At 41.5% G+C, this 22,660-nt stretch overlaps 2 protein-coding genes across 8 annotated transcripts in view; both read right to left on the bottom strand.

Moving 5' to 3' along the window:
• Positions 1–16,950, bottom strand: part of SECISBP2 (SECIS binding protein 2) — a 29,768-nt gene extending 12,818 nt beyond the window's left edge. The window contains exons 1-10 of one of the 7 annotated variants that reach the window (XM_065657386.1): positions 16,843–16,950; positions 15,155–15,300; positions 13,054–13,246; positions 10,982–11,108; positions 10,341–10,564; positions 9,164–9,251; positions 6,720–6,844; positions 5,978–6,136; positions 2,465–2,566; positions 567–686 (exon numbers count right to left, since the gene is read on the bottom strand). In XM_065657386.1, the coding sequence (XP_065513458.1) occupies positions 567–686; positions 2,465–2,566; positions 5,978–6,136; positions 6,720–6,844; positions 9,164–9,251; positions 10,341–10,564; positions 10,982–11,108; positions 13,054–13,246; positions 15,155–15,300; positions 16,843–16,884 (1,326 nt within the window). In that variant the 5' untranslated portion in view covers positions 16,885–16,950. Of the gene's footprint in view, positions 1–566; positions 687–2,464; positions 2,567–5,977; positions 6,137–6,719; positions 6,845–9,163; positions 9,252–10,340; positions 10,565–10,981; positions 11,112–13,053; positions 13,247–15,154; positions 15,301–16,842 lie in introns of those variants that run through there. The other 6 variants (XM_065657388.1, XM_065657385.1, XM_065657387.1 and 3 more) reach the window with 6 other exon arrangements.
• Positions 16,951–18,956: 2,006 nt separating this feature from the next.
• Positions 18,957–22,262, bottom strand: CKS2 (CDC28 protein kinase regulatory subunit 2). Its single transcript, XM_065657193.1, has 3 exons — positions 22,022–22,262; positions 20,622–20,749; positions 18,957–19,395 (listed from the first exon to the last, which is right to left on the bottom strand). The coding sequence occupies exons 1-3, from the start codon at positions 22,078–22,080 to the stop codon at positions 19,343–19,345; spliced, it is 240 nt and encodes a 79-aa protein (XP_065513265.1). The 5' UTR covers positions 22,081–22,262; the 3' UTR covers positions 18,957–19,342.
• Positions 22,263–22,660: the final 398 nt, after the last annotated feature.

Consider the following 22,660-nt stretch of genomic DNA (forward strand, 5'->3'; position numbering starts at 1 on the left):
AATGATACAGAATATAAATTATGAATGAATAGTCTAGCAAAGACTACAAAAGGGCAAACTATGACAGCAAAACATGCTAAGGAAATGACTCTTGGATTTTGTACTTTCAGAAGTCCTGTCCTGGAGGATCAATTCATTATTCCATCTGTTAAAATAGGGTTAAGGAATGTAACCTGCTTCTCCTGAGCCTGGGATCTCACCTTGCATCAGAGATATGCCAGAACGTACTCACCAACATGGAACTATTACTGACCTTGCTGTTGCTCTGTACTTCTTCTCCTTGTATTTATGCCACGATCAAGTAAGACAGGTAAAAGAAAAATTCTGACATCTGACACTTGCAGACATTAATGAAAAGCTAGTATTCTTCCCTAAACACTGTATCACTAGGGGCCAGCAATTACTACCACTGAGTGCTTCTATTCAAGAGGATCTTGTCACATCTCAAATTATGAGTAAGTATGGATACAATCACAGACGAACCTGGACTTAGTCTTATATGTAATATGCTAATTTCCTTAGTCGTTTCGAATTGTAAACTTATTTTCAAACATTAATTCATTTACCTGCATTTTCTTTCTTTCTAATACAGAAGATGAAGCTTGTTTCCCTGACAGTCCATCAACCTTGGGAGTTCCATCCAGTATGGGAAATTGACTATCCCAAGGCTCTTCAGGGAGATGGATCTTTGAAATTTAGAGACAAAAAGTGACAAGGAGGAAGAGAAAATATTTAAAGACACATGGGAAAGGGTAAACTGAAGATGATATCAAATTCAAATACACACAGACAGTGGGACTGAGTGCACCCTCAATAAGTTTGTGAATGACACCAACCCGAGTAGTACAGTAGATCTGCTTCAGGGAAGGGATGCCATCCAGAGGGACTTGGACAGGCTTCACGAATGAGCCTGTGTGAACTTCATGAAGTTCAACAAGTCCAAGTGCAAGGTCCTGCATCTGGGTCAGGGCAGCCCCCAGTATCAATATAGGCTGTGGGATGAAGGGATTGAGAGCAGCCCTGTGGAGAACGACTTGGGGGTACTGGGGCATAAAAGATCGGACATTAGTCGGCAATGTGCACCTGCAGCCCACAAGGCCAATCATATCTTGAGCTGCATCAAAAGGAGTGTGGCCAGCAGGTTGAGAGAGGTGATTCTGCCCCTCTATTCCACTCTGGTGAGACCACACCTGGAGTCCTGTGTCCAGCTGTGGAGCCCTCAGCATGGGAAAGACATGGACCAGTTGGAAAGGGTCCAGAGGAGGACACAAAAATGATCAGAGGGCTGGAACACCTCTCCTGTGAGGACAGGCTGAGAGAGTTGGGGTTGTTCAGCCTTGAGAAGAGAAGACTCTGCGTACACCTTATAGTGGCCTTCTAAAAGTGCAATCATTTATTGGCTGTCATAATACATCAGATTTCTGATTCTTTTTTTTCTTTTTATTTTTTTTTTAAGAAAAAAACAGCAAGGCGGCTTCATCTTCAAATATTTGTTATGGAGGAGCATGAGTGGCTTAACGACCACATGTTTCTACAACTTAAAAAAGCTTTGAGAGGTTATAACCCACTTAGGCCTACAAAGCTATAAGCTTTCTCTCATTTGAGGTGCAAGTCTGTATAGCACTTCCTTTATAATGAATCTGGTTTCAGCAGTTCCTGGACCTTTTGTTGTTCCCTGTCAATGCAATTTACTGCCTCAAAAGAAGGGGTTTAGCTTTTTTTGTTTTTTAAGTAACTAATATTCATAGTGAAACAAAATGAAGGACAAAAATTTCCAGCAGTAAAACTAGTTTCAAAGAAACAGAAGCCTGGAATTTCACTTCTATTATTTAGCTTATTTGCTTTTCCAGAGCAATCATATTTCCAGTCCTTGTGATTTATGTTTGGGATTCATCCCTATATTAAATGAATTTCCACACTAATACTTGGGATTCATTTCACTCATGTAAAAAAAAAAAGCTTGGATTTATAACTGATTTTAGACCCAAATTCTTACCCTTGCACAGCTTGAGAACGAAGTATTACACTGTTCAGATTCCTTTGAAATTTGGTTACATGAACAAACAGCAAAGGCAGAAATTGGAAGTCTTAGTATTATTTTGATGAAATACAAAATTAAACCAGAGCACTACCTGTAGGAAAATGAACTACACAAAGAATACTCATCTCAGCTTACTTTGAGCATCCACAACAGAGGTATCTATATCGGAATTAGTAGCCCAGAGTTTAGGCAGTAGTTCAGAGACCAAAAAAGTTATCTCCTTTAGAACAATATGAATCTACTGAATACATTGAGTAGCTCTTCACTGTCCATAGAGTACCTAGAAGGACTGCTATGGGCAGAGCCCCACATCATAAGCACCTACATTTAGTCTACAGAATTTCACCTTTAGTCTCACTTAAAACCTGCAGTCTTTTCCTGCTTATTTTCTTAACGCTCACATAATGTCATAAGATTACTTACTTCAGACTGCTTTCTGGCAGCAGGAGCAAATGGTGATTTCTGAGATCCTAGTTTGTTTCTCCTATCAGAAGCAGTTGTCAGATCAGGAAACTCCTCAGCATCCTAAATAAATAAATCAGAAGACAATTTTATAAGAACTATCAAGTTCATATTCTCAAAACTGAGTTTTCCTACATTCAAACTATTTTCTTCCTGCTTATCAAACACGCACCACAATTTGTTTCACTGTACAAAAATTCAGAAGGCAAGTGCAGTGCCAGCAACTATACTCAGCACTAAAACGGTTAAGTCATTTATCTGGCAGCTAATTAAGGGCTGAAAGAGCTTACAACAGAAAGACTTCCAAGAGCAGCTTGTTATTGCTGTCAGCTGATAAAAATAATTAGAGGTAAATGGCTCCTAAAGCAGTGTTTTTCAGATCATTTAACAGCCTTGCAAACAACTTCCTTCTTCTTCCAGTACAGTCTCCAGCCTTAAACTAGTGAGTGGTGAAGGACAAAAAGGGCGGGCAAAAGGGTAATAACTCTTGACTGTAGTACGGAAATACACAAATAAATCACAAAAGTGATTATGTAGGCTTAGACACAAGAGTAAATTTTATTAGCAGAGGATACATTATCCAGAGTTTAGATTAGTTAAGTGCAGACTGTCTGGAGCTTGCTGCTCCTTATATCCACCAGTCACCTTACACCCACTACTTCAGTCGTAATGACCCTGATCCACCAGGCTGGTTCTCCTTCAATTGCTTCTCCTCCCACATTCTGAGAGGCCTTTTTAGCAGTGATATAATACTATTGAACACACCAACCGCTCTTCTGTGGCCCAAAAGGCTTCATTTAAACAGCCCGAGCTAGGAAGATCTAGCATAAGGACAGACACACCTCACTCGATGAACTATTTTTAAAGAAGCTCATCAGTATGACAAAAGATGACTGCAAGAAAGGAAAAAATGTTTTACAAATACACTCTTCCAGCTTAGGGACTGCTTGAGACAGTGGTAGTACCTTCATATTTAAATAACTATCACTAGAATAAGCTTTTATTTCAGTCTGTCCAATCACTTCTTGAATTCAAGTAAATTTCTGGCAATTGCAACATCCTGTAGCAAAATGAGTAATTAAAATCTAGCACACAGTGTGACGTTACACCTCCTCGTATTTGCTCTTAACTCATCACCTGTAAGAACCTGAGGACATCAAACAAAATTAGAAGGAAGATCAAATAATTTCCTTTTTATTTGTCACTTCTGATTCCCACTTAGCCATCTGTTTTACAGACTGAGAAGTCCTAGTTTATTCAGTCTTGCCTCCCACAGAAACTGCTTCATACCTTTGATTATTTTTGAAGACTTTTGTCTAACTTTTTTATTTAAGTATGTACTTTTTTTTAAGGAGTGGGGGAAACAAAAGAAAAGAAAAACCACACTATATTAGATTGGACACGTCCTAGATTTATGTACTGTCACAATCCATTTTCTCTTCTGTTTTCCTAATAATTCCCAGCACTGTTTGCATGTTTGACCAGTACTACCAGCACTGACCTGATTATCAATAACAGCTTCCACTTTTTTCCCCTCACGGAAAATACCTAGCTCAGAGCCTATCACTGTAAATGGAAAAACAGGATTACTCTTCCCCAAATGGACCCACACCCATTTATGCTCACTAACAGTGTCTATAAACTAATGACTTTTATAAGACTAGTAAGCAATCCAATATATTGCTCTGGTGAGCTGCTGCATGTAACAGAACCTTCTTAAATCTCCTGGATGCCCAGAAGTTCCGTGTATAAGATCCTTTCATGCTCTTCTATTTCAAGAGCATCATACAAGTGTCTCACCTATTTTTCAAACTGATGAGCACGAGGAGGATTATAAATAAACATGCCCAAGTGACCTGCAGCTGAGGTGTAGAAAAATACACACGTCATACTAACTGTTGCTTAGCCTGGTGTGTTGGACAAGTAGAAAATCTATGTTTCAGTAACACAGGCCTGTGATAGACTCAGAAGCAACTTATCAAACATGCTTGAGACTCCTGCTCTGCTGTGGGAAAGATCAAAGCACAGTGGTAAACTAAGCTTGTGCAAATCCCTGAAACACAGGCGAAAACAGCAGGTTTGTTGATCCTCTAGCATGGACCAAGCTCTGCAGTGCCTGTGTCTCCCCCAGCTTGTATGCCTCTTGGGTGCTGCTTCAGGGATCCGCTGGTTGGTGAGGTAACAAAAAAAATTTACTTTTTGCCTTTCATCCATGATTGTGTGGCTGTTCCTGTGTCCCGCCTGTGCCAGCTCACACACAGGTATTCCCAGCAAACCAGAAGGGGTCTGAAAGCTGTCCCCCACTGCCACAACAGATGTTGTGTCCACATCATGGATTCCAGTGCAACACGTATGTCCTGTTCCAGGAGTCTATGCCATTTTTTTCCAATTTTGTCCTCAATAGTCCCATTAGCTTCCTACTATTTACCATGACTCTTGTCATTTTCCTTCTGTTTAGATGATAAGTCATTACAGGTCAGACACTGTATAGTAGAATATAGTAAAAATGGGGATGTTCTCATGACAGAATAACCTGCAGATCTTTGATTCTACCCATAAATCTCTAACAGAGGTCTATAAACAGTAATTTCTTGTGCTGTTCCAGGACAATGAAACACGCAATGAAAAGAATGTGTAAACACAGTTCTGCTCTGTGTTCCATGTTATAATGTACAGAACAGAAGCCGGCCAGGAAGGCTTCTTTATCCTGTCATTTCCCAGACTGAACATTATGTACACTAAATCAAACATATAAATCAACACATACACATAGTGCTGTACAACACTGAGCTTTCAATGAAGAACTGTTAAACTACGGACCATACAACAATTCTCTAATGTGCAGAGTCTAGAGCCTTCATGACACCGATACATGAAAGTATCAAAATACTAATATGCATATTACAGCTATATGAATTTGAAAAAAATCTGGAATTAGCAATCAGGAATGTAAGCAGTGACAACTATGTTCCATAGAAATTGCTTTGAGATGGAAGATGGGTAAAACTGTAATACCAATACCACATTCTAAAAAAATGTGGCACACTATAACACCCAGTACATTCAACAACCCTTGTGCACTTGGCTTTCTGCAACAGTTACTATAGCATATTTTTAATTTAGGATATCTGACTTTTATTGTTATCTGTTAACATCCAGACTCTCAGATGCATCAATCCAAATTTGCTCCTATGTCTCTTCTGCACTCCTCTGTGCTCACTGAATATGCGGTAAGTCAAAAGGCCCAACTGTTCCCTACTAGTAACTTAGAATCATAGAATGGTTTGGGTTGGAAGGGATCTTAAATATCCCTAAAGATCATCTTCGGACAAACATCTCAACTGAAATGGAGCTGAACCAATATTCTCTAAAAATGGGATTTGAACTAAAATTTTACAAAGCTGTGTTAACCTCTGGTCTTCCAATACACTCATAACACTTAAAAGAGCAACAACAAAAACCTCTTCACCGTACCTCAATCCTTGGTGGTTCCTGTGTTGCAGTAGACTCATTTTGAGGTTTCTCTTCGTCAGTGGGTAATTTTGTTTTTTTCTTCTTTTTCTTCTTTCTTTTCTTCTTTTCTGACCCTTCTTCAGGCTCAGTTTCACTGGCATCATTTTTTGTTTCTGACCACTGAAAAAAAATCATGAGGCGTGACCATTAGAAATTGATTTATTTCAATACCATGTACCAAAATAAATGCAAGTAACCACACTTATACAACTAAAGGGTATTTTAATTAATCTGTGTTAGGACATTCAGTGGACAAGGAAAATTAAAGATCTCTTAGAAATACAGAGATACTGCAAAAACTTTTCATTTGAAGCACACTGGATGGTTATCAGAACATATTAGGACTACTGAGATTTCAACAGGAAATATCAGCCCAAACAAGGCAAGAGTTCCATGTTTCATGTCTCATCTCAAGGGTCATGAATTTGAAAAAAGTCCAGCCTAAAAGTAATGTATTCAAATCAGCTATTTTGGAATTTTGTGTTGCTGGAATAGCACTGTCTTTTTGACATCTCGTAATTCTTTTCCACTACAAGAGAAGAAAAATTTTAATAAGGACAAGGTAACTCTATACTACTTCTTAAAAGCTACGTTAGAATTGGACACCGTATAGAGTCTAGGAAAAAAAATGGCAATGCCTCACATCAAGAGACACAACCACACAGTGACAGAAATTAGTTTAGAGCAGACAATTCTCAAGTACCTTTGCCTCACTATCCTGCTTCCCTTTGCCTCTGGAATGACCTTCAGATGCTGGTGATGACACAATTTTCTTTGGGGGCTGTGAAAGTACCGTGGCCCAAGACACATGTGGCTGAGTGGAGCCTTCTGCAGTTGTTTCAGGAAATGCCATTGGGGAAAAAAAAGTGATACAAAAAGATGTCTCAAAAATATTTCTCATATTCAAAATAAAAAGGATCAGTAATGAATTAATCAAGGACTAGCAAATACAGCAGAGAGCCATACTCCTTCCAAGGAAAGGCTGAAATAAGACACACATTTCATATCTCCAGAAAGCTTTCTAGAATGGTAGCTGTTCCAGATATTGTCCGGCACTATATACAAACATTCAACCCAATCAAATTATAATTGCACATCTATATGTCATACTAACTGCCTACAAATAATTCCATGCTCATTTTCTAAGCTATTTTTCTTTAAAATAATGAACTTCACCTTTATTAATATACAAAAATCCTTTAATATTTATCCAACTCAGTCATACAGCTTTCATGTACACCACATCAGTACTTTCTTTCTAAAAACTTCCAAGTTTTAAAGACATACATACCAGCTGAAAGACTTCTTAATGTGCCCCAGTATATGAGAATTTCACCCACTACCACTCAGTGGTATGAATGTTTTGAAAGAACTCCCACATTTAATTCTGTAAATATTCCCAATACAAATATAGAACAAAATCTCAATTCTTCTTTAAGAATGAGAAAAACTTTCACTGAACAATTAAGCAGAACAATGGGTTTACATGGCAATGTTCTGGTAGCAGGAGGAGGCTGCAAGCGTAGCCCCTGTGAGAAGATAGCCACTACCAGCCCCAGCTGGCTCCAAAACAGACCTACCACCATACATGGTTCAACCCATCAGCAACACTGGTGGTGCCTATGCGGTAACATATGTGAAAAAAGGTGAAAACACTGTGCAGGAGTTGTCAGAGGGAGTAAGAAAAAATGTGAGAGAAAACCCTGCAGCCAAAGTCAGTGCGGAAGGAGGGGGACAAGGGGGTCTGGGCACTGGAGCAGAAATTCCCCAGCAGCCCCTGGAGAAGACCATGGCGGAGCAGGTTGTCCCTCTGCAGAAGAAGAAGCAGCAGAGAGGAACTGTTATAAACTGACTGCAGCCCCCACCCACTCGTGCATGGCAGGGAGGAGGTGGAAGAGTTGGGAACAAAGGAGTGAAGATGAGTCTGGTAAGAGGAGAGGGTGGGGGTAAAGTGGTTTTAGTTCTGTCTTTGTTTCTCACCATCCTACCCTATTTTTAACAGGCAACAAATTAATCTTCGCTAAGTCCAGTCTGCTTTGTCAATGATGGGTGACTGGTGAGCAATCTCCTTGTCCTTATCTTGACTCAAAAGCTTTTTTAATCTTATTTTGTCCTCCTGTCCTGCTGAGGAGGGAGAGTAAGAGAGCAGATGGGTGGGAGTCTGGCTGTGAGCCAAAGTCAACCCACCACAAACAGTTACTCTGTTCTGGGGGACAGGAGCTGTAGAAAGTCTTTGGGGGAAAAAAACATTACCAGATGACTTTACAGTTTCTAGAATATCTTTAGAGGGACCTCCAAGGCACTTCAGCAGATTAACCTGTCCTTTCTGAATCCTTACTGGAGACAGCGGGAAGATAAGGACTGAACTGTTCAGTCTGGTGTGTGTCTGTATATACACAGAAAGCCAGTGTATATAATGCACATGATGCCTCCAAGACAGAGTACTGCTGAACAGAACACCTTTTCACACAATTCTGGATTTAAGTTTTACAATTAAATTTAAATACTTACTTAATTGAAACTAGCCACTTGATAGTTTGTGGCAATTAAAAAAAAAAAAAAAAAAAAAAGCTGTTCAACCCCACAGCCAGACAATAGGTACAGAAAACAAAAAAAAAGTGACTATTTCAGCATCAGAGTTCTCCATAGCTATCCTTCTTTGCCTAACAGACTTGACAGAAATAACATGCCACAGAATTTTTAGGTACATACTAGACTCTAGACTACCAGCTATTTAAAACAAATCTGATTATCGAGACCTCTCATTTGTTCTTGAAAAAAAATTGAAAAATCTGATTCAACAGACTTCCAATAATCAATATACCTTACTTTCTCTCCTCTTAAAAACACGCGAGGCAACTACAGCAATATTTTCCCTTCAGCACTGATGAAATAACGGAGAATGAAGACAATCCTGGTTTTGATCTGCTGACGAAATCTATAAGCAAGAATAACCTATAAGTGGCCATCTCATTTGAAAGAAGCTGATACAGCTTTGTTTGCCTTTTTTTCTTTTGTAATGAGTTTGCTGTTTAATTCCTCTTTTACTCTACACATCAACACCTCATCACAAGACTTCAGTTTTCCAAACTGAAGAGATGCAAGCAGTTAAAATACAGGGAAATAACTTGTGTCTGGAGCACTTACCTCTACCATCACATGAAGAGGGAATTAAGCTGGCTACTGTTTCATCTAAAGTTTTTGATGAAGCTTTGCTTTCCACGGAAGTATCTTTCTGTAAAATAGACAATCAAGTATCATAAAAGTAATAATAAAATAATGGACCTAAATAGAGCTAAATATAAAACCACCATAAATTAAAAAATCCTCAACCCATGCACAGATAAAAGTGTAGAGAATTCTGTAGCCTGACTTTTTGTTGCATTTCTTAATGGAACCATTATTTTGACCCTATAGCATTAAAAAATATAAGCAGATGCCTCTCTACTGCTGCAAAAGCAAGACAATGCCTTCTTACATTTTACAAAATCATCCAAGCAATGATTCTAAGAATGAACAAGAAAAAGGTCCCATGTTCCAAGTACATTAAAAACAAAGTCCATCATCAAACTCAAACTAGCAATGTTAAGAGAAACTCAGGTGAGAGCAGAAAGGTCTTTTTTCCATCACAAGCAGTTTTCCGCTGAGAGGCACTGGAAATATTATGCTGTTTGGATCCTTCAAACTTATTCATCTTTAATCACTGTTGAAAACTCTGATTCAATATATGTGTCATACTGCTGAATGCGCCAGTATTGAATTTATTAACAAAGAGGGAACCAAGGAAATAATGAAGAATAAAGTTAAATGCTTAAGTCTTAATATTTTTCCTCGTAGAATGCAGTTTCTTATTTTTATCCTTTAATACAGAGCAACTAAGTAGGACATTCCAGACTGTTTTGTTTTGTTTTCTAATCTGTTGAAACTATTGGATAAACGGTGCTTGCCTATTATTTCCAGGCAAGCAAGAAAACAAGAAACTGTTAAGAAAGCTTAAGAACGTATGTGCTTTGTACAGGCAAGTTACAAGTCTAGATCATAGCAGTAACAATTTAAATTCTAACAGTACTTGGCTTTCCCCTATCTACTGGCAGCACAGACAAGGAAAGAAGAGTGAGAAAGGGAAAAGAGGACACAGCAGGTGCTGACACTATCATCTACAAAAAGAACTGTAAAACCTCTAGCTATTAAACTCCTTGCTTGCAAGGTATTTAGATAGGTCTTAAACTACCATACTAAATGCAAAATACTTGCATTCAGAAATGCTCGAACTGTAAACAAGTTTTGTTTTTATAAGTTCTGCAACATGGAAGTATCAGCTAACCTCTGTGTTCAACAACAGAGACATCTGTGGTTCACTAAGGCACATAATGTTACTTTCTGCTGAACATACTGGTCCATTTTTGTGCTGTATATTCAATATCTCACGGCTTCCCAAACTCCGTGACTTGTGGAAATCCAGAACGGTAGCTTCAAATGTGGGTACAGGAAGAGACTCTTGTTTTGGAGTTTGAGTTGGCTTCTTGTTTGTAGTTTTATTGAACCTGTCTGAATAAAGCATGTAAAGTCTAAATAATTGAACTCGCTTGTGATAACTTCTAGTTATGTTTTATAGTACACTAGTTGACATAACTACAGTAATCATCACAAAAACTATTGATACACATAACTTACATTAAAAAACCAACCTAGCAATTATAACCAACATGTATACACAACAGTGACTCAACAAGCAACTGTAAATTCAGATGCTTGCTTAGGCAATTTTTTGTATCAGCTTACATGAATTTGTTCAATAACCAAAAATATGTCAGTCACCATCCCTTATCAAAAAGTCACATAGGAAAGAAATCCTGTTACTTAATTATTCTGGATTTCAAAACACGGTCACAAACTGGAGGCTATAGCAGAGCCAGCCATTTTAAGTCTATTCAATGTATTTCTAACCAAACAACGCATTTGTACCTGGCTTCATGGAATTTCTGCTGCATGCGGAGGTCTGGAATGAAGTCCTGTTCACAATTCCGACAGAAGAGTCATCTCCGTCATGTCTTTTCTTGTCCAGTTTTTTCTCACTCTCTTTTGATCTCCTCTGCTGCAAGTATTTGTGATATATTTAGTTGATTTTTACCTTGAGTTACAGTTAACTATCTCTGCATCTGGAGCCTGACCATCAAGTTAATACAACACAAATAGTTAGTATGCCATAACCACAAATACAAAATAAAACCACGAACAGCCAGTTAGAGATTTGTTATTTATCTACCTTGTCAACTGTGTCATTTTTAGCACACATTTTAGCCCAAGCCAGAGGGATTATTCCATATGTTTCTAGACAACTGTACTTATAAGATCTCATTAATCGGAGCATTTCCAATAGTTTAAAATAGTTTGGTCTTAAATTGTCCAGCCTGATTTTTCTGAGTTTCTTTTCGAACGGGGCTAAAATCTTAAAAGCATCCTAGTCTTTTGACTAAACTATGTATCATGGGCAAAACTAGGCAAGACTGGTGTCACAACATCTGCAACACTTGGAGCAGACAGAAAGTAGGTTGAAAAGCTATACCTATATTATCCCAGTAAACACATTCACCTATACTGTGAAGTCCTGAAAGCCTTGTGATTCCCATAAGAAACACGGTTCGGCAGAGCTGGGCTCAGGAGTCAGTACAGCAGGTACAGAATTAAGTACCAGGCTTGCATTGATGCAAAGTACAATGTACCAACCTAGATGAATTGCTAACTCTTTCTCATTATAGGACACTGGACTAAATTCGAAGTACATCTGGCAGCAACATTCTTTTCTTGGGTAGGAGGACAAGGCACTTCCCGACCTCCAAAGACAACTTGTTGAAGCTTTAGGAGATGTGATTAAATGAATGCAAACCTGCAAAGATCAGTCACTTCAAGCTCACAAAAAATAAATGACAGGGAACAATGACAAAAAGACTGTCAAACAGCACAAAACTCAGCCCAACAGAGATCACAGAACTCCTCCCAGAAGCTAAAGTAAGTTCCTTTATATCACCTGTGATAACACCAAGCTGATCATCTCCCTAGGCAGCTTCAGCATTTAATTTTTCTCTCAGCAAGAAAACTACTAATTGTAGGCCTCTAGCCTTTGCATCTTATGGCTAGAAATAATGCTTAGGACCTAATCTCACAAATTCCTCTGCACAGGCTTGACCACAGTGAAGTTACCAGGTCTCTGTCTAGGGAGTAAGGTCCACCAGAAGGATGTGACTGGAGAACAGATTACTTGAGCCTGGTGGAAGCAGCAGCAGCCTTACAAATCCAAAAGACACAATGTTTAACCACAGAGGGAAATGGATTAATAATACATTTGATTTTTTTTTCCTCAATTTTTAGATTCGGAACAGTTTGCCTATTTTTTGTTTGAAAATATTATCCAAGCTTCAGGAAAATTGTTCGCAAACAGGCACACAGAAAAAATGACAGATGTTTACCAAACATCCGTTTTACTTTCAAATGAATGAGAACATTTCTAACATGAACCTTTCTTCCCTCTGCACACCAATACAAGTCCTTACTCTCTTGTGAATTGTTTTCTATCTGCAGCAGGTCCTGGAAATCCTTCAACAACAGATGTGGTCTCATCACTCATCAGCCACACAGCTGATTTCAACCACCAGGTCTCTCTTAACTCAGGTTCATGAAGCTGCCACTGGACTCAAAAAAAGCCCTTCCCTCTTTCCTCCAAGCCCAGTGAACAAAGGAAAGCATAGCTCACAAATGAATGGTCTTTATGTTGCTTTCTGAGAAAAAAAAAAAATTAAATTCCCCTCATGTTCAAAAAAGACTGCTTGAAAAACTGTATTAATTTGAATGGTAGAATTCCATGAAATTTTTTGAAATCTGAAGTTGGATACATTACTACCATCCTCTTTAAATGCCATTCATTATCACTACAAGAACAGAGAGTGATTATTCACTTTAAAAAATGAACAAAACATTTTGAAAGACTGATTTAAGATAATAACTTAATTTTATGTTTTAAAAAACATGTATTTGCTCACCTTAGAAAGATTCTTACTTTCTTCTCTGATTGGATACGTTTGCTCAGCAGATTCACTGACTACTCCTGAACCATTACATTGTGTTGAGTTGTTAGAATGATATTGTGAGCCAGCTACTGGATATACATTTGAAACAACATCGGGTGAGTAAGAGCAGTTGGAGTATTCACGGAAGGCGGGATCTCCCAGAACACTATGTGATGGACATTGAGAAAGAGATGAGAAGTCATCCCAGGGCAAATCTTCAGCATACACTTGTTGCCTAGATAAACGTATCATTCTTTGGCTGAAGAATTTGTTTAACAAGAAAGCTGTATTTCAAAAGAAAACTATTCCATGTTACTTCGATTAAGTATTTACTCACTGCTACAGACTATACTAAAAATAACTAATTTTGTTTTGGGAAACCATGCAGTTTATCAAATGTTTTAAAACACAGACGTTATCTGTTTCCAACTTTCAAAGCTAGTCTGCTTTGCAGTTATAGACCTCATTTCTGTTTAAGGTTATCAAGATTCTTTGTATTTATTTTCAGTGGGCTTTTTCTTGTGAAACAAACCAAAAGCACAGTATAGCTACATGACATGCATTCCATGCTCAACTGCAAAAATACAAGCATTTAAGAGTAAAACCTGTCTTAAAATGTCATAATAACAAAGTAGGAGTACAGTATTTTACGGGGTATAAGATGTATGAAATACAATACAGAATTATAAGATCATCATTAACTGACTTGCATTTAACCATCACCATTTATGAAACCACAACATCTGGGGCATGCCCTTTTCCTTCAAATGTATACTCAGAATTCCCTTCCAATTTCCTCCTACACTTTGTACAGAAAATATATGCCAATATCCAAATTTGATAAAGGAGAAATGAAATTTGTCAGCTTAAGAAAATTTTATTAAGTCTTTAAAACTGTTCACCATAAAATGGCCAATCCCTGAATCTTGAGTCGATCATGAAAAACTGCAAAGCTTTCCCATCAGAACATGAGAATTCCGATAACAGATTTCTTATTGCCTCTTGCAATTCTGGTAGACTGTAGTCAAAACCACTCTTACAAATGTAGTTTACACACAGAGAAGAAAAGTAAAAAATGAGAGTAAAAAAATAACTATGGCTCAGTCCCAACAAGGCAAAACATTCACCAGAACATTGCTGCTATATGCTGGGGTTTTTTTGTTGTTGTGTGTGTGGTTGGTTTGTTTGTTGTTTTTGGTTTTTAATGCTAACTGATCTAATGCTAATGCTGTGTTTTTTCTAATGCATAGATCAGGCCATACTCACTTTGATGTTAAATTTCTATTTTCAAATCAAAATGGGTTGAAAACACAGAGATTTCCTGCAGGATAAAATGAAGGCCTACAATGAATTGCTACGGCTCTAACCGAACTTGTTAGGATGCATCAATAACTTCACAGTAATTACAAAATTAATCCAATGCTTAGAGTTCTGAGAAGCAACTAGAGAACTATATAGCATCACAAGATTCTTACAAGACTCGATTATTTCCTATCCTACTACATAGGCTTTTTTCTAGCTTGGCCTGGGGTTAACAATACTTTTGTAAGTCTACCATGAATGCCTATTTTTTTCAGGCCTTATTAGAAAAAAAAACTTTCGGAAACCTGTAGCATTCTTACTAAAACTGCCTTTCTGGGAATGCACAGGTTGTGGAGAGAAGATCCATGAGTAGCCCTATGCATTATTTAAATGTTTTACAGTATGAGAAACCTTCTTGGAGGATCTTCCTCTTCCTTTGATAGGGCTATATTTACCCCAGCCTTGTCATAACACAACGATTTCTTCACCCAAGTACTGGCTTCACCTCCTTCCAAGGCATGAATGAGACAGATCAATTACTACAGATGAACAAATTCTCCTTAATTCTCTTGCTCTTGGGAGCAAGAGACAAGGTACTACATATATGCCCAAAGGACATAGTTACAAAAACCTAAGTCATGAAGACAATGCCACAAGTGTTTCTACAGTTAGAATATTAATGTATCAGAGCTTTGACTTCATAAGAGTATTCACTGTCTGAAACTGGAAGCTTAAAATCCCCGAAGAAATAGGATTCAGAAAATATACATACTTATCCCAAGATGGTTCCTGAACAAATGGGTAGCATGTAGTTAAGTACCTAGGAAAGACACATGCTTCTGAGGGTTCTGACCACGCCACAGCTACCGCCGCATGTTTTGGAACAAATGGTTTGACCTCTGCTGACAACTTGACGCCCTGAGAAACAAAATGGTTTTTGGCTACATGCGTTTGGTGATTAACGTTATCAGTGAAAAATACTTATCCTTGTCAGTTTAACTGTCATAGAAAAGTGTTAGTTTGTTTTCTTCAAACAAAACATGCAAAACAATAATGGTCACTAAAAGGAAAAGGAGAAAGAAGGAGAAACAAAACCAAGGAATTCCAAGAGAAATGTGACTGCTCTGGAAAGTTATTTCCTTTAACACCCACAACACTCACAAAGGCCAGTTATGTAATGGACAGAGGCTTGCTTAACACAAGATGCGGTAAACAAATTCTTGCTTCAGATTTGAACAATATAAGTTAAGCTCATATATTTGTTATGGGCACTACTGTAAAATCAAACTCTGAAAGTATGTAACAATAATGGCTTTGTGTACATCTGTATTTTAAGGTACCCCGTCTGAAATTATATACCCTTCTCATTTCTGGCACAACACAAATCTATTCGGATGATTTTTCCATTTGTTCTGAATTACCATCAACTTAAACTGGATATGTATATTTGGAAGGACATTGAAATGAGACTCAAAGTATTTATTACCTTTACAGTATTACACCACTCTACTCATTCTAATACATGCCACAGTTATTCCTATAGTTGATTGTGTATTTTGGGGTAACTGACACATTACTTGAAAACCAGGAGTTTTTTGATTGTCAAAGACATTTCCAAGAACTAAATAACACACAAGACTTTTAGAAATATTTGAATGGTAATTTCAATGTTTGACCATATGAACTGGACTCCCTGCATCCTACAGTGGTTCAGCAGTGACAGAACATCCATTGTGTGACAAAACATGAAATCTGCACAGCAAACTACACCAGTATTTGTGAAAAACATAAGTTCCTGAGGTAATTAAAGCAAAGCATTATTGAACAAATATGGAGAATACCTTATTCACTAAAAAGTAGCATATTACACAGGAAATAACTGCGACTGCAGACCCATCACCAACTTTAAGGACTCCCAAGGCTGACCGGACAGTAAGTCCACGTGCAATACAATGCCGGTGTTACCGGTTAGAACGTGTGCACCCATCTTCAAAGCGACTGGGATGTCCGCCTGTCCCTGCAGCAGACCCTCTGCTCTCTGAACACGAAGCAGTTTTCATACTGAAGCCCCCTGGCAGCGATGTCTGGGACTCCCCCTCCCAACTGGTGCGAAATGACTCGCTGCGCACCGACCCGAGTTCCCCTCACCCCCGGTCCGGTCCGGCCCTTCCGGGAGGACTCCGCTCCCCTGCCCTGAACCAACGGCTGGTTGAAGGCGCGACGCGAGTCACTCGCCCCGCCGGGGCCGCCCGCAGCCGCCCCTCCGCGGGCAGAGCCGGTGCCGCCAGCCCGGCCGCCGGTTGAGACTCAGGCCGCTCGCCGCGGGCTCCGGGCGCTGCGGGCCGAGGCAGGCCGCGCTGCTCCCGCGCCGCGGAGGCGGCTCTGCACCCGCGTTACGCAACATGCCGGGAGGAGCCGGGGAGGGAGCGGGGGACTGCGAGGAGCTGCCGCCTCCCTTACCTCGCCGCCTCGGCCCGAGCCCGGCCGTCTCTCCGCGGACATGGCGAGGGGGGGGCGGCGGCCCCCGCCCCCAGCGCAGCCCCTGTCCCTGCCGCCCGGGCTCGGCGCAGCGGCGCGCCGCGATGACGTAACCGCCGAGGGAGAGGGGTCGTGCCAGGCCCGTCCCGCCCCTTGGCCCGGCGAGGCGGGGCACCGGTGGCCCCCGAATTGCTGCCGGAGCGAGGGGCAGCCGCGGCACCGGGCGGCTTCGTGAGCAGGGTCACGTAACGTGCGGTTGCGGGGTGTGAAACCAGCGAGATGTGCCGCTGCACACGGGATGGGCAGACCCGGCACCGGCAGAGCAGCTGAGGAAACAGGTACAGACAGGGCCAGGGGTTTGGCCCGAGCCGCCCTACCGGGATGTGCCGTGATCTTCATCCACCGAGAGAAGGGTCAGAAGGGCCGAAGGACAGGCACTCACAGGCAGCAGATCAGCAGAAGGTCTAAGGACCACCACTGGGGCATCGAAAGACAACAGCCCATACGCTGGTGCTAAAGCCCTGGGGAAAAGCAGGGCTAACACCATTGCTACTAATGGTTCTTCTAGTTAAGGTGTCAGCTTGGAGAGCCCTGCTCCAAGGGTAAGCGTATAGCATCTTGCATGTCTGCACTGGGAGCCTACTACAGACCATTAAGCCACCACCAAGACAGAACTCTCTAGCAATTTCAGAGGAAGGACCACTAGGGTTGTTTTCCTCAGAGAATTTGGCAGGTTACCGACCTCTGTCTGCCATCACCCTAGCAACCACAAGCACATGTTACACAGGGAGACCATCCACTTTATCAGGTGAGCTGCAGGCAGATGTTGCTGGTGTTGTTGGGCCTTCTGAATCCTACACAAATCTAAATACCAGCTTGCATTTGAATAAACCAGACACAACCACTGGTACTACACAGAGTTCTTCAAACACCAAAAATACTGAAGCACCTTTTAAAAACTTGATTGTATGGCTACTACACAGGGTGGTGTCACAGCCCCAAGCCTGACAGCGTTCAAGAAGAGATCAGACAACACCCTCAGATACATGGTGTGAACTGTGGGGTTGTCCTGTGCAGGGACAGGAGTTGGACCGATGATCCTTGTGGGACCCTTCCAAATCAGGACAGTCTATGATTCCACTATTAATAGTACAGGGTCCCAAGATGCCAGTGGCCTTTTTGATGCAATTTATTACCTGTCAGGTCAAGTTCATCCCACAGCTCACCTTCACTGGTGCAGATCTTCCTTAAAAAGGACTAATCATTTTCAGTGTCTTACCCATGACCTTCTATATGGTGAGAAAACCAAGTTCATACTGTCCTACAATCAGCAGCTGCTTTTGTCAGATGAAAAGCATTCAGTTTACTTTGACAGCATTTCTAACTCATAGTGCCTGCACAGAGTACAAGCTAGCTTACCAGAAAAAACAGGATGCAAGACAGGAAATGGCAGCTAAAACCCCAAACTAAAAAGTTTGCTACTACCAAAGTAAATCAAACAAGCATAAAAACATCTGTATGTAATATTAAGTACTACTTAATAACTTAAGACAAATATATACCAAATCATAGAATATCCTGAGCTGAAAGTGACCCACAAGGATTAAGTCCAACTACTGAACACTGACAGGCTCAGGGCAATGACGAGTTCCCCTGGGAGCTTGTTCCAGTGCTTGACCACCCTCTCGGTATTTTTTTTTTTCTCTAATATCCAATCTGAACTTACCCTGATGCGGTGTTAAGCCTTTCTCTTATGTCCTATCACTAGACACCTCATGAAGTAGGATGATGAGTACTCATTACAGAATAATTAATCCTATTATAACTGACATAAACTACAGACTCCTATAATTTGAGCATGTCAGAAACTAGTCTGAGTATTACCTACCACTGCCAGCTTTCTTTTCAGATTGCCTGCAGCTCCAAATTGAAATTGGGGTTAGGAACTTAAGCCTGTAGGGCAAAATAATTCTTTCAGAACAACAACATAGGTTCACTAAGTTATTTTTTTTCTGAACTAAGTATTCTTAGCATGTTTAACAGTGATTATTTTGTCTGGTGAATTGGAACTGTAGACACTTTCCATTAAAACCTGTATATTTTATTTCTTTATGCGTACTACTAAACAGGCAAACATGCTACACTTCAGCAGAAATGCTGAGTGTGAAAGTTACTCAGCACAGGTAAAAAGTGATGATCTAGTCAGAACATATGTAACTTTAATATAAACAAACTTAACTGAATAGTCAGATAAGCACTTACATTAACAGTAAAGAAGATACAATTTATCACTCTTTGAACATCATAGCAGCCTACGTGGAATTGCATTTGACTGAGCTTTGTTGCTGTGAATAATACAGCTCATGCGCAGGTATGGATGCATGTTTTGTACATTTAAGAAGTATTCACTGAATACTACCAACATATATACAGTCATATACATAGTTCCAGAAGATTTAGGAGAAAATGTATAGGCAATGGTTCATTTCTGCTCATCCTTTGCAAGAGGTCTTCTGAAGAGAAGAATATGCGGTTCTGTGGAAATAAAATTAAACAATGTGTCAGTCTGTCCCAAGTCTTGATTACAGGAATTTATTCCATTTAAGAAGGCTTGAACAATATTTGAAGCTTGCTGTCAAATAATAAACAGATTAAGAAGCCCACAAATATGGCCCCATGTGTGGAATTTACAGACCAACCTTCCAGTAACCTTACGACAGTCAAGTAGGTGCTTTTGAAAGTTTTATACCATATGTTGGCTGTATCATTAACTTAATATACTTACTGGGAAAAAATACAGAGTATTTTTAGTTAGCATTAGTACCAACTCTGTCCTTATACATTGCACTATTTGATGAGCTTAGTTACTGTAACTTAGACTACCAAACCACAGATGCTGTCCTCGTTAGGTACATAGTGTCAAGCATCAGCAAAAGCCACTTCAGTTAATGCAGCCAACTTACATGATTATTGATCTGATTTAACTGTAAATTCCTCCCAAAAGCCCAAAGTATCAAACATGTCCAGGTAATGGAAACACCGGAAGGTTATGCTAATTTCTTCACCCATTTTTCAGGAACTTGGAGGTCCATGCTGCTGCCATTCATTTACCACCCGTTCTTACAGAATCACATAATGGTTGGGGTTGGAAGGAACCTCTGGAGATCATCTAGTCCAACCCACCTGCTAAAGCAGGTTCACCTAGAGTAGATTGCATAGGAGCGTGTCAGGCTTGTCAATGGTAAGTTACCTTGAATGGCTGTTTTCACTACATCCTAGTTGGTAGAGTTTTAGGGCTTCACACCCCATTAACTGAGCAACTGGTTTTAAATGCTGCTTTTAGTAGGCTGTATAACTAGAGTTCAAACTATACTGCAGACTTTTCAGAGCATTAATGCAGGACCTTGTCTTTGTGAGCATCCATTAAGTTTCTGTACAAAAAGTAGGTGTGTCAGCTTTGTGATTTAAAGATATGCTACTACATAAAGTTTGGTTCAGTCACTGAGATACCAACATTACTCAAGAGCTCACAAGAAGCCTGTTTCTGCCTCTCAGATGTGAAAGTTTAAGATAGAGGCTGTTAAAGTTGCCTTTGCTGCCAAACAGCTAAAACAGCAAGGAGATAAAGAAGAAAAATTCAGTAGAGAATTCCAGCTGGATTCCATAATAGGAGCAACTATGCACTACGCAATTCAGGCAAGCATTAGGCAGTTGATATTTTAGACTTTTTTGTTAATTTAATTCTGTTCAGATATGCTTACCTGGCTCATGGATCATATAGTGAACCCAGCCAAGGCTTTGCTGAACACCAAGTCGTCTCCACTCCTCTTCAGACATTAGATGGGATTTTGGCACTTGCTTCGAGAGTTCTCTTGGCAGCATCACATGCCTGTAGAGGTTTAATTATTAAACACGTTACATACTCCAATGCCTATGTCTACACTGAAAGACAGTAAGCAAGTTCAGTTATAATTACCAGCATTCCCTCTAAAGAAGCCTGGGGTGCTGACCAGTACCACTAATTTGATTATAAAGCCCCTGTTCCCAGAATCCAGTTTTAAAATAACTTTGTATACTAAACACTGCATGTGTAATGTAAATCTATATTGAGACAGTTTGCTTCCTAGAAGAGATTAATTCCCCTGCATACTCTAATCATGCTACTTGCATAGAAGTATGTGTTCCTGGCAATTTACCATCGTATCACCTATTTGAAAAATAAGTTTGGACTTCTACAATGATTGATAAAGTCACTCTTGTTCATATTTTGCGTTTTGTAACCAACAGTGTATTTTCCATAGAGACTACAGTGCGGGTTTAGAAAGATAGAACGCTAACACCATCTAAGAGCCTGATCTATCAGCTGAGGAGAAACATACAGCCCGCTTTTCGCATCTGCAAGTTCCTTTATCACTTAATGGAAAGCAAGAATAACGTAGCGTCTCAATTGGAGCTCTGGATGTGGATGAAGCATACATTTTGATCAACGCATCAGCTTTGAAGGCAGTTACAACGCCAGGTCAAAACACAGAACTAACAAACGCACAAGTGCAGTTCATAAAGCCTTCGAGACAGTGCTCTACCCGAGCTCCCTGCTTCAGATCTTTAAGGCATCCCGGCGAGTGGGGCAGCAAGTCCAGCGGTGCTCACAAGGCCCCGGGGCCGCCGCCGCCTCGCGCAGCTGCCGCTAGCGCGGCGAGCGGAGGAGCGCGGCGGCGCACCCGCACCCGGGCCCCGCCAGCAGCGGCCGAGCGCACTCCGCGGGCAGAGCTGCCCCAGCAGCCACGCCGCCACAGCCGCTTCGCCGGGGAGGGGCAGCGGCCTGCACACCCTCCCCTCCCCCCCGCCTCCACGGCTTCGCTCAGCGGTCTGTGGCCGTGGCTTGCGTTGCGCGCCCGCCGCACGGTCGCCCTTCCCCCAGCTGGCCCAGAGCTACGCAGAAACCCGCCATGAAGAGGCGAGACAAGGCACGCCCCGCCCCCCCGCAGGCTTTAAGCCGCTCTGACCCCACGGAAGCCGGAGCCGCCGGCGGAGCCCATTCCCTGAAGGCACCGCACGAGCCGCGGTAGAGGCGGCTGCCCACGCCGCCCTTCTCCGAAAGGGCCGGCCGGAATCCCTTCCTTCTCCTTTCAGCCGACCCCCCCCGCCCCCAGACTCGTACCGGTACTCGTACTGCTCGTCAAAGTACTTGTCAGAATAGTAGATCTGCTTGTTGGCCATGGCGAGAGGCGGCGACACGCTCTGTAACAACAGCTCCGCTCAGGAACAACCGCACGGACCGGCCACCGCTTCCGCACCCCTCTCAGTTTGAATCCAGCAGCCCAGCTCCTATTGGCGTTGCCCGGTCAGCCAATAGCGAGCCGCGCAGCCACGCCCTCCGAGACACCGCGTGACTCGGTCGTCTGCCGTCACACCAATCCCCGGAAGCTGCAGGGGAGCGTTACGTAAGAGGGTGACGGTTGGGAGAGCGGCGGGGTGGGGGCGTGGGCGTCAGGCGGGAGGGGCGCGGTGATTGGCCAGCCGCGGGCGGGGGGCGGGCGGTTCCAGAAGTTTCTGGGCTGTGCGGGCGGGGGGAGGCGGTTGGGTTCGTTATTGGCGGGGGGGCTGTTGGTGGGTTGGGGTGGGTGTTTGCGGCCCTGGTGGCGCAGGTGGCTGCGGACCCCGGGTGTGTGGGAGACTGCTGATGGTAGGCAGCGGAAGAGAGCCTCGTGCGGCCTCAGAATCACAGGATGTTAGGGATTGGAAGGGACATTGAAAGATCATCCCCCCCGCCGGAGCAGGAACAGCCAGATGAGGTTAC

The sequence above is a fragment of the Caloenas nicobarica genome, chromosome Z, assembly GCF_036013445.1.
Source record: "Caloenas nicobarica isolate bCalNic1 chromosome Z, bCalNic1.hap1, whole genome shotgun sequence".
Lineage (NCBI taxonomy): Eukaryota > Metazoa > Chordata > Aves > Columbiformes > Columbidae > Caloenas > Caloenas nicobarica.